The sequence below is a fragment of the Bubalus bubalis genome, chromosome 17, assembly GCF_019923935.1.
Source record: "Bubalus bubalis isolate 160015118507 breed Murrah chromosome 17, NDDB_SH_1, whole genome shotgun sequence".
In the NCBI taxonomy this organism is placed as follows: Eukaryota; Metazoa; Chordata; class Mammalia; order Artiodactyla; family Bovidae; genus Bubalus; species Bubalus bubalis.
In genome coordinates, this window is record NC_059173.1 from 24,362,804 (window position 1) to 24,375,239 (window position 12,436).

Here is a 12,436-nt window from a genome sequence, read left to right on the forward strand (position 1 = left end):
GATGCTAAAGCTGAAACTCCAGTACTTTGGCCACCTCATGCGAAGAGTTGACTCATTGGAAAAGACTCTGATGCTGGGAGGGATTGGGGCAGGAGGAGAAGGGGACGACAGAGGATGAGATGGCTGGATGGCATCACTGACTCGATGGACGTGAGTCTGAGTGAACTCTGGGAGTTGGTGATGGACAGGGAGGCCTGGCGTGCTGCGATTTATGGGGTCACAAAGAGTCGGACACGACTGAGTGACTGATCTGATCTGATCTTTGATGAAAACCCTCCCAAGAATCTCATTCTTCCCTGTTGTCTTAAATACACTGTAGCTCCTACTGATGCCTCATCCTGGGAGTCAAATGAGCAGGATGTGATGGTGGGGACCATTACGTAGGTAGGAACAGTCACTGTCAGCCTCCAGGCTATGATGCACACAGAGTCCGCTCTGCACACCTAGGACATTTTTCATTTCTTTTCTCCCTCTCTCCATTCTTTTCTCACCCTCACCTGTTTGGATTTTAGGGCAAACTCCTGTTGGAATTTACAGCAAAACTGTTCCTTCTCTTGCTTATTCACTCATTCAGCTGGCAGGTATTTTTGCCTCCTGGGTGCCAGACGCTCCAAGGGGCTGGGGTGGTGGATGTGAGCAGAGCAGTGTTCCAGCACATGTGGAGCTGACATTCTCACAGGAAGCGAGAGCGTCAGACTTGCCAAATGAGTGGATTTCCCTTTCCACAAAAGCCTGAGGACTGCACTTGTGCATGTATTCATCAATGCTGTAATGAGGTACAATGCACAGTCTTAGTGTCACTGACCTCGTTCTCTGTTCAATGACTCTTCTTGGTTCTTGGGATCTTTTCTTTTTTGACAGTGTGAGGCTGTCACTGGACACGTGGGGTGCCCTAACGTCTTGCAGATGTGCTGGTAGTTGCATGAGTACTAGTGGAAAATAATAATAGCAGATGTGAATTGAACTAGGGACCAGGAACTGTGGCAGGCAATTTACAGGCAAGATGTTCTTTGTTTGGTTCTTAAGTTTCTCATTTTTGCAGTTTTCTGCCAATGAAAGTTTCTACAGTCCTTGAAACTGCTGTTTAGTTGCTTGTCTCTCCTTTTTATCTCCATTTTTTGGAAAAAAAATGATGGCCTTAGAATACAGTTGATTTTATCATTTCACCAATGTTTGGGGGCGGGGCATAGAGAGCATCTCCCTGGATTCTCCAATCCCTACTGGACTCAGATGCAAAGTTTAATGTGGTCTGGTCCTCGCCGCTCATGTTTAACATACACAAAGGGAAGGATTCCGTATTTCTCCCTTAAGTAAGGAGCATACGATTGGCTGTGTCTGGGATTGGTTGCTGGTTGTAAAAGTGGGAGGGGAGAAGGGAAGGCTTGGAGAAGACACAGACAAGGGAATACAAGCTCCCCTTTCTGGGTCACACCACAGGGGAAGAATCACATAATAATGTGATTATTATCATTATCACATAATAATCACATAATAATGCTTTTTTTGTTGACTATGCTGTGTGTGCAGCTTGCAGAACTTTAGTTTTCCAACCAGGGATCGTATCCTGACCACAGAAGCACCAAGTCGTAACCACTCAACTGCCAGGGAATTCCCTATTAATGGGTCTTTGCTCCAACATTCTTTACTGCACTGTTTGTATAATGATGATTTTCTATTTCTACTACTCCTACATTGGTTAATTGGAATTCTACTGCAAGAAGAGTTGTCTGTTTGACCCCAGTTACTTGTTCAATTATTTATATAGTTATATCAACATGGACTCATGGCTATTTATTTTTATTTTATTGGGTTGGCCAAAAAGTTTGTTTGGGTTTTTTTGTGCCATCTTACGGAATAAATTTTTTTTTTAAATAAATTTATTTATTTTAATTGGAGGCTAATTACTTTATAATATTGTAGTGGTTTTGCCATACATTGACATGAATCCACCACGGGTGTACATATGTTCCCCATCCTGAACCCCCCTCCCACCTCCCTCCTCATCCCATCCCTCTGGGTCATCCCAGTGCACCAGCCTGAAGTACCCTGTCTCATGCATCGAACCTGGATTGGCGATCCGTTTCACATATGACAATGTATATGTTTCAATGCTATTCTCCCAAATCATCCCACCCTTTCACTCTCCCACAGAGTCCAAAAGACTGTTCTGTACATCTGTGTCTCTTGCTGTCTTGCATATAGGGTTATCATTACCATCTTTCTAAATTCCATATATATGTGTTAGTATACTGTATTGGTGTTTTCCTTTCCGGCTTAATTCAGTCTTACAAAATGAATTTTTGGCCAACTCAATATTTGACTCTGTAGCTCCTATTACTTTTTTTGGTGCCCAAATCACCCCAGTCATGGCCATCGGAGATATTTTGAGTTGACTTCTGCATCCTTTCAAAAAGCCCTCTCTATATTTTGAACTCTCTTACTTTCTGGCTACATACCTGTTTCACTCCGTGGGTACCCAGTCCCGCTTCTGGAAACATGCAATTCTTAATGAGTGGGGACATTCACATTCTTTGTCCACAAACATTCAATAAATCTTAAGCACTTCAGCCTAGTCTTCCTTTAGCGAAGCTAGTGAACCACATATCCTGCCCCTGAATATTAAGAAGTTCCTTGCTTCTCTCATCCATCTTGCTTTCTGTCGTTATCTCTGCTTCTCTCTCCTTCCATAAAGGAACAAGAAAGATAGGAAGCTTTGAGCTTCATTTGTTTATTTCCTGCCTACACAACTTCTTTTTTTGGATGTGAGTGGAGATGAGACCTAATAGCCAACGACCACGACTTATAGAGATTGATTGCGCTGTAAATTCTGCTTCTCACCTGTCTGTCACCATTTGTTCCAGAGCACTGTTTTTCAGTTATGTTGATTAGATTCTGTCCTAATTGTTATCATTCTTTTTGTTCGCTTTCCTAGGTTTGCTGTCGCTTTCACGGAGTCAATGAAGGAAACGGCACAAAGACAGTGGGTAGGTGTTCCTTTCGTGTTTTGGTTTGGGCAGGGCTGGCGAAGTTGCAGGATTGGAGAACAGGAAGGCAGTTTTATTAAAGAGCTGACCAAATTCCTATCGTCACTGCCCGTCCGTGGTGGCCATCATGGTGTATTATATTTTTCATATATTGACTTTTTCTTTTTTTTTAATTTGTGTAGGTACTCTTAAACCTTCACTGATTTTTTTTTCTGATGTTCTTGAATAGCAAAAATAGCCCAATACCCAGATCTTTTCATGCTTTGTCAGTTCTCCTTTTGTGTGCTCAGATGCAATGGTTTACAAATCACACTGTAAATGTTGCAGCATCCTCATACACATTGAGAAAATCTGATTGCACAAGTAGTCCTTTAGGTGGCACCTGGAGTTTCTAGGCTGGACTCTTATGTGAAGAGCATTAACAAGCAGAGGGCTTTGTTGCTCTGCGAGTTAATGCCCTTATTGACTTTCTAAATTCATTACAACTTAGGGGACAGGTGAGAGGAGCTGCTGCTGCTGCTGCTAAGTCGCTTCAGTTGTGTCCGACTCTGTGCGACCCCATAGACAGCCTCCTACCAGGCTCCTCTGTCCCTGGGATTCTCCAGGCAAGAACACTGGAGTGGGTTGCCATTTCCTTCTCCAATGCATGAAAGTGAAAATTGAAAGTGAAGTCGCTCAGTCGTGTCCGACTCTTAGCGACCTCATGGACTGCAGCCTACCAGGCTCCTCCATCCATGGGATTTTCCAGGCAAGAGTACTGGAGTGGGGTGTCATTGCCTTCTCCGAGAGGAGCTGGTGGGAGTCTAAATCCTCTGTAGAGCCCTGGTGGAGCCGGTGTATGCGAAACTAGAGAAAAAAGCCAGCCGAAATGCCACTTTCCTTGGATGGACCGTAGGCACGAGGCTATTTTCTCAGGAGGTGGCCCCCTGCAGTGTGCCAGCAGGATTGCTGGCCCCTGGGCTTTGCCAGCCAATCATTGTGCTGGCACTTACACACTTACACCACAGCACTCACACCCTTGTCATCTGGAAGCATTATTCTTGTTGGTGGCATTTTGCTGGTTATGTGCATTCTTTATCTATAGGATTTCAACTCATAAAACCTTATGCTTGGAAATGGCTACAATGCAACAAGGGCAGACACAGTCTTTTGTGGGAATGGTGGTCCTTTACCAAAGCCCAGAGTACCGTGTGCACTTGAGGTTCCCCTGCAGCCAGAGTGGGGAGAGTCTTTTTTTTTTTTTCACCTCAAACAATCCAAGGGGGTGTTTTACAGTGCAGTGTAATGAATGAAAAACAGCAAGCTTCCTAGCTGCTAGTTTCATGTCTGTATCAGTTTGACTGTTCATCAGCCTTATGGCAGTGATGTACCAGTGGTTCTCAAAGGGGTTTCCCTGGGACTCTCAGGATCTCTACAGAGTCAAACCAATTTCCTTCATAATGCTCAGACATGATGAAAGGCAAAAACCTTTTTCACCATGTGGAGAGCACTGGTGAGGAAAACACTGATGCCTTCATCCTCATGAAGGCAGGGGTACCCATGGATTATTCACCATCACCCACTTGTAGTTAAAAAACAAGAGCTAGTTTCGCTTAGAAATGTCCTAGATGAAGCGTAAAAATTATTGATTTTCTCAAATATTAATCTTTGAATACATTTTTAAAATGTTTTGTGTGTTGACCTGGAAAATATATATCAGCTGTTTCTGCTGGGTCTGAGTGAAGGATGAGGTTATCTTGAGCAAAAGCCCTGGTGGGATGTTGGGGTTGTAGACTGAATCAGTTACTTCTTCATAGGATTTTTTTTTTTTTTTTTAGTCTGAAAGACTGGTGGCCAAGTTATGTTTCCTCAGACTTGGGCATCTGGCAGTCATTTAGTCATTTCCTTAAAAATGAGACAATTGAGTGAGTTGCTTCCAGAAAAACAACGAGTAGTATTTATTGCCAATGACACCATTTGAATTTTCAAGCAAAAATTAGAATTTGGTAGAAAATGCCAAGGACAGAAGAGCCTAGTGGGCTATAGACCATGGGATGGCAAAGAATTGGAGGTGACTGGGAGACTGAGCACACACACAAGCTGCCAAGAGGCAGACCGCTTCCCTGCACAGCCTCTCCTAATGAGATCAGCTGTCATGTTAACAAATGTGATTTTTTTGTTTCGAATGCTGTTTAATGAAATGGTTCCACGTTAGGAAGACCCGTGTCACTCAGTGAACCAATATTTCTCAAAAGACTAATAGGTGGCACTACAGAACGATCCATAGATAACAGAACCATCAAAGTGCAAGACAGACCTATGGATTTTACTGTATCAGAATGTGATGTAGTTTCAGGTTCCGTCTTGCAACTCACATTTAAGTTTCGGTGTCATCAGTTCAGTTGCTCAGTCATGTCTGACTCTTTGTGACCCCGTGGACTGCAGCACAGCAGGCTTCCCTGTCCATCACCAACTCCCAGAGCTTGCTCAGACTCATGTCCATCGAGTCAGTGATGCCATCCAACCATCTCATCTTCTGTTGTCCCCTTCTCTTCCCACCTTCGATCTTTCCCAGCATGAGGGTCTTTTCCAATGAGTCAGTTCTTTGCATCAGGTGGCCAGAGTGTTGGAGTTTCAGCTTCAGCATCAGTCCTTCCAGTGAATATTCAGGACTGATTTCCTTTAGGATTGACTGGTTGGATCTCCTTGTAGTCCAAGGGACTCTCAAGAGTCTTCTCCAGCACCACAGTTTAAAAACATCAATTCAGCTTTCTTTATAGTCCAACTCTCACATCCATACATGGCTACTGGAAAAACCACAGCTTTGACTAAACAGACCTTTGTCTGCAAAGTAATGTCTCTGCTTTTTAATATGCTGTCTAGGTTGATCATAGCTTTTCTTCCAATGAGCAAGCATTTGGTGTCATATCCAAGAATAAAACCCATAATGATCTGAAAAGGCTCAGGAAGGGCTAAGATTAAAATAATTCTTTCTTTCTATACTTCAGCCTAAACAACATATGGAAACAGATTGAACAGAGTAGCAAATATGAGACTCCAGCTGTCTTCTGTTAAGCCAGACATAAAAGAGGGGTTTTCCTTGTTGAAGCATTTTTCTCCCCCATGAGTTTTCCCCCTCTTTCTCCAATTTCTCAATTTTTTAAAATTTATTTTTTAATCAGAGAATAATTGCTTTACAATGTTCTATTGGTTCCTGCCGTACAACATTGGTTCCTGCCAGTCATAACTATATGTGTATATACATATATCCCTTCTTTTTGAGCCTCCCTTCCACCCTACCCTCCCACCCCTGTAGGTCATCACAGAGTGCCAGGCTGGGCTCCCTTAACTTCTCGATTTAAATGTCACCTTTGTCCATAAAATCTATGTGTCTCCAAAATTGGTAGAGATCTGTTCACTGCTGTATCAGTTATTTCTTTCTACATAATAAAGCTCATCAAACATAGTGCTTTAAGACAAACATTTATCCTGTGTTCTTTGTGTTGTCTGGGCATTTCTGGCTGAGGTCGGCTCAGCAAGGCTGGGTGCTCCAGCGTGGCTTAGCTTACATGCTGGAGCCCCTCAGCTGGGCTGGCTGGGACATTTGCTGTCTCTCTCTGCGTGCTCTATTGCCCTGTATTAAGCTCAGTGGCAGGAGAGTGCAGGCACCAGTGCATGAGCTGGCTGCACGCTTCTGCCTGTGTGACGTTTGCTCCTGTCCTGTTGGCCAGAGCAAGTCAAGAATGGAGACATTATCTCCACCTCATTACAGGATGATCTTCAAGAGAGCCTTGAAAAAGCTTGGATTCAAGGAGCGGGTGATCTGTGGTCCATTTTAATAATCTTCCACACTTAGCGTTTGTCCCTCACGATTATAACACTTCTTTCCTTTACTTTTCTCTCCGTGTGGCTGTGAGCTCTTTGAGGTCAGGAACCAGATATGGTTCACCCCATTATCCCCAGAGGTAGCATAACACGTCCCATTCAATACATTTTTGTCCAGTTGACTTTGTCAGGAATGGATCCTCCTTTAAAAGTTTTTAATATAGAAATGTCCAAGCATGCACAAAAGTAGCAAGAATAGTCAGGTAAAAATCTATATACGTACTGTCTACTTAGCATTCTCCAATCCTTATTTAATCTGTTCTCATTCTCTACTCACAACTCCTACACACACACACACACACATTTCTTTTTTCTGGACTATTTTAAAAAATCACAATCACCATGCCATTTTATGGTTTTAACTTTCCAACCCAGCTTTTATTCTGAACAACTAATTGCTGTAGTTAGCTTCCAATTTTTGAGTCTATAAACCCCTTTGGGTGACCCCGATAAAAGTCTCCTAAGTAGCATTACAATTTGATGAATGCTTTATGTTTCATTATTTTTTTTAAACTTTTTATTTTGTATTGGAGTATTGATGATGAACAATGCTGTGATAGGTTCAGGTGCACAGCAGAGTGATCATTCCATCTTATCTGTGCATATATGCCATTTACCTGCAAATATTCCTTGGGTAAAAGCTTTTTTTTTTTTTTTTTAAAACATATGCTCCATGTTATGGATCCATTTGTGGGCAGGAAGATCATAGTGTGTAAGGAAGAATAAAAAAGGGCTCAGGGATGTTAACATTTTATGAATAAGTTGGAAGAACTTGAGTCAAGGAGTTTAGATGAGGAAAGGGAGGAGTATGGAGCCTTTGAGTTGCAGACGCATTGAATTAGAGACAAAGATGGAACCCGAGGGGTAACTGTCCAGCTGTGGTCAGAAAGGAGTGCAGCTGGAGATAACAGATGTTGGAGTTACCAGTGTCAAGGTGATACTTGAAGCGTGGAAATGATTATTCTTAGATGGGATTAACTTTTAGACGTGATGATGAGAAAGTGGTGTTAAGCACATAGTTCAATTACATTTGGGGCCGACTTTGCAGTCCTGGTGATAATAGCTAGCAGTATCCTATATGAAGAGTCAATTCTTTTTTTTTTGGCTGGGCCGAGGGGCTTGCTGGATCTTAGTTCCCCTTCCACTGCGGTGAGCCCTGATCCACTGAGTGCAATGAGAGCAGAGTCCTACCCACTGGACAACCAGGGAATTCCTGGAAGGATCATCTTACATTTCAAGATTAAGTTGGCCATTTGCCTGTCACCCAGGAGGTCAGTCACACTCTAATCCTGGGTTAGCAGTCTTTGTTTTCAGAAAGATACTTTCCCGAATATAATAACAAGGCATTTGAATAAAAATGGGAGAAGTCAACGAAACTTGTTTGGTTTAGGATGATGATATCAGAGGCAGTATCATAAAAGCTCATAGCAGAAAGGATGAATTTATTTTTATAGTTTCAAGTGGTGGAGTTAGTTATTAAATTCGAATGTGAACCTGTTTTTTTTTTTTAATACAGCTTTTTGGAATTTTGGGTTTTTTTGGTGGATGATTTTTCGATAAAGTTAGCTCAATATCTTATTTGATTAGTTTTTAAAAATAAAAACTATATAGAAATAATATAAAGGTTAACTGTTCAGCCATATCTTTGGAATTCTTTGAGATGGATTTTTGTGGAAAGACTGTTTATAGATCTGTGTTTTGAACAGTGATGCAGTTTTTGAATAATTAAGGTTTGTTCTTCATTATTGAACTGCCAGCTTTTGTTTTTAATTCTTTCTTTATTTTGGTGAGCAGGCTTGACTCAGGTATAAATATAGCTAATCCTTTCTAATTACTATCAGACCAGAATCAAGTTCCAATAATCCCAGATTAGAAAGAAAGATTTACAGCCTTTGCTTCTTACCGCTTTTGTGATTTCATTAGAGTCTGTGTAGATAAATACAGTTTTGAGCATAAAAGCTGGCCTAAAACTTATATTTTCTCAAGCTTCATTTGTATAAAAACACATGCATGCTCTTACAAAATTTTAATTTTATTAAAAAAAAATCTAATTTTATTAAAATTTTTTTTTTTTTTTGCCTCTGCCATGTGGCATGTGGGATCTTAGTTCCCTGGTCAGGAATTGAACCCATGCCCCCTGCATTGGAAGTGTCCTCACACAACTTAACCACTGCATCACCAGGGAAGTCCCCATAGGCACTCTCTTGATACCAGTTCTAGAAGTTCAGTGCAACCTACAAAGGTGAGCCATGGATCTAATTTAAAATTTTCTGGTAGCCACATTTTAAAAAGTGGAAACAAGAAAAATCAGTTTTAATGATCTGTTTGACTTAATCCACCTCCTGGAGTTAGCCAACCTGTGAAAGATAAGCCAACCTGCAAAGACTGCCCTCACTTTTGACATCGACTGCAAGTTCAGGGGGTCCCCAGAACCAGCCTCAAGTTTGAGAATTTCCTTGCAAGATTCAGAACTCACTGAGTGTTATTATACTCACAGTTATGGTTTATTGCTGGGAAAGGATACAGACTAAAATCAGCCAGAGGAAGAGACACAGGGGCTGATCCTTCATGGCCTTCTCCCTGGTGGAGCCAAGACTGTGTGCCCTCTGGTTATCCACCTGTGGTTATTTTAACCTCCAGTTATTTTAAAACAGATTTTATTAGTGTATAGTTGCTTTACGATTTTGTGTCAGTTTCTGCTGTACAACAAAGTGAATCAGCTGTATGTATACATGTATCCCCTTTTTTTGGATTTCCTTCCCATTTAGGTCACTACAGAGGACAGAGTAGAGTTCCCTGAACTATGTAGTAGGTTCTGATTAGTTACCTATTTTATACATAGTAGTATATGTACGGGACTTCCCTGGTGGCTCAGACGGTAAAGCGTCTGTCTACAATGTGGGAGACCTGGGTTCGATCCCTGGGTTGGGAAGATCACCTGGAGAAGGAAATGGCAATCCACTCCAGTACTATTGCCTGGAAAATCCCACGGACAGAGGAGCCTGGTAGGCTACAGTCCATGGTGTCGCAAAGAGTTGGACACGACTAAGCGACTTCACTTCACTTCACTTCACTTCAGTTTATATACACCAGTCCCAATCTTCCAATTCGTCCCACCCTCCTTCCCCGCCTTGGTGTCCATATGTTTATTCTCTACATCTGTGTCTCTATTTTTGCTTTGCAAATGAGTTCATCTGTACCATTTTTCTAGATTCCACATATATGAATTAATATGCAATATTTCTCTTTCTGACTTCACTCTGTATGACAGACTAAAAATAGAACTACCATATGACCCAGCAATCCCACTTGTGGGCATATACCTGGAGAAAACCATAATTCTGAAAGATATATGCACCCCAATGCTTATTGCAGCACTATTTGCAATAGCCAAGACACGAAAGCAACCTAAATATCCATCCACAGAGGAATGGGTAAAGAAGATGTGACACATATGTACCATGGAATATTACTCAGCCATGAGAAAAAGAAATCGTGCCATTTGCAGAGATATTAATTACCTTCCAGTTATTGATCTGAGACAGTATACACAGAGTTTTGCTAGCCCAGGAAGCTCACTCGAGTTTGGTGTCCAAAGTTTATACTGGGGCTCATTACATAGACTTGATTCATTGACTACATGGTTGAATCCAGTCTCCCAAGTGGACTGATACCACTTGACCCAAAGGTCCCACCTTCTATCACATGGTGGTCTTCCTGGCTTGCCAGTCCCCACCTAAGACTGTTAGCTGTGGCTGGCCCCACCCTAGGCAATACATGCCCCTTAGGAATCACATAGATTATTTCCTAGAAACCTAGGGCACGAGCAGGACCTGTCTTGGCCGAGGCCACGTTCTTAATTTTTTTTTTTTTTAATTTGGTTGCATCAGATCTTAGTTGTGGCACACAGGCTTAGTTGCCCCATGGCATGTGGGATTGGATTTCGATAAAGAAAGTTTTATATCTTTTAGTTGGAATGCCTTTGTTTGGGCTGGTCATTATTTTTTTAATGTTACTTATGTCAGCCTTAATGTGACGTCCTGCCTACTTTGTAAGGGAGCACTGTCCCAGGGGGCTTTTTACTAGGTCTGCATTAGTATTTACCACCCAAGTTCAATATTGGTTATGTTTTGGGATAGTACTACTCTGTTGTTTTGTGATATTTTACCTTTGATTTGGTGTGTTTAAGAATTTGATTCACCATACATGTCTAACTGTGATCTAGGCATTGTACAAATTTAAAACTAGTCTAAAAAGAACTTTGATTTCTTGCCACAGTAACAGACCTTCAGAATGCAAATTTGCGCACTTCTAATTCTAGTCTGTGTTCAGAAAGCTTTCTCTAAACTCACCAGGCTTTTACCAGAAAATGTTACTATTTCACCAGAATAATTAAAAACAAATTCGGTATGAATATAGTCTTAACTGAAGCCTTTTCTCTCTGCAGAACCAATGAGTGTGGTTTAATTTGTCTCCATTGAGTTCAAAACCCCACAGGCCTGTGTAAAGTTTAACTGCACTGTTCATGTGCTTTTTTTCTAATAAGTACTCAGCTAAGAGGACTTTTTCTAAATTCAAATATTTATTTGTTAACTATTTTTACAAAATCGTGAGCTTGAGTCAATATTGCTTGATGCAATTATCAGATTCAGAACAACCAACATGTCACATGGGTACTCTTTGCTGAGTTTAGTGCTGAGCTAAGTTTCCTGGCATTGTTACTTTTTAGTGAGTTTTTTTTTTTTTTTTTTTATTATGAAACTGAGTCCCTGCCTCCAGAGCCCTCGTGTATCTACCCTGCCTTGGCACTCCTTAAAGAAAAATAACTTTCTGGAAGCAGTTAGGCGATACTTAAAGAGTAATTTTCCTTTCATTGTGTACCTATACTCATCAAAGTTCTTTTGGAAGTTAAAATACAGAAAGCCAGACAGATCTCATTGGCTGTCATATGCCCGGTTCATGGCACAGGTGAGCTCAAAAGGCCAATGTCCGTGTTAGTTCTGTTCTAATCTGAATGGGCTGCCTCTTGCCTAATCGTTGAAGTTCGGTGTCCTGAGAATTGCTTATTTCTTCTTCTTCCTGCATGGCCTACTGCTTTATATCTGATCCTCTTTGAAAAATCACATCGACAGAAGCTACACAGACCACATCTTTTATTATAGCTTCTACTACAGTGGAAACTTAGGAAACATTTGCTTCCTTTGTTTCATCTCTGGAAACCCTAGTTTGTAATGCTGGCCCTCCCTGCAAATAGGCTGCAAAGGAAGCTCTAGGGACTGGTCATATCCTAGGAAGCTAATCATTTCTAATAACTTCTATTATGATTGGCTTCCCTCAGAGATTTCTTGATAGAACTGCAAGTGTTCTTTGCATTTTTTCCCCCATGTGAGATCCTTGGGAATTGAAAAATTTTTAAGTTTTTCCAAAGAATGGAAAAACTCGTCAATTTCAGAGTATAGATTCTGAGTTAACATTTCCCATAACCTGGGGCACAAACTTTTGGAATGGTCTGAAGTATTGCTTCTAATTCAAAAGATTACTAAGGCACAGAATGGTAGGGGAAGCTCCTGAATAAAATCAGCAATGTG

At 41.3% G+C, this 12,436-nt stretch overlaps 1 protein-coding gene across 13 annotated transcripts in view; it reads left to right on the plus strand.

Annotated features, from left to right (window-relative positions):
- Positions 1-12,436, plus strand: part of GLT1D1 (glycosyltransferase 1 domain containing 1) — a 173,876-nt gene that overhangs the window by 33,633 nt on the left and 127,807 nt on the right. For 10 of the 13 annotated variants that reach the window (XM_044930293.2, XM_044930294.2, XM_044930295.2 and 7 more), the window contains 2 exons: positions 2,933-2,984; positions 11,757-11,816. In XM_044930293.2, coding sequence (XP_044786228.1) covers positions 2,933-2,984; positions 11,757-11,816 — 112 coding nt within the window. The remainder of the gene's footprint in view (positions 1-2,932; positions 2,985-11,756; positions 11,817-12,436) is intronic. The other 3 variants (XM_025267824.3, XR_006545587.2, XR_006545590.2) reach the window with 1 other exon arrangement.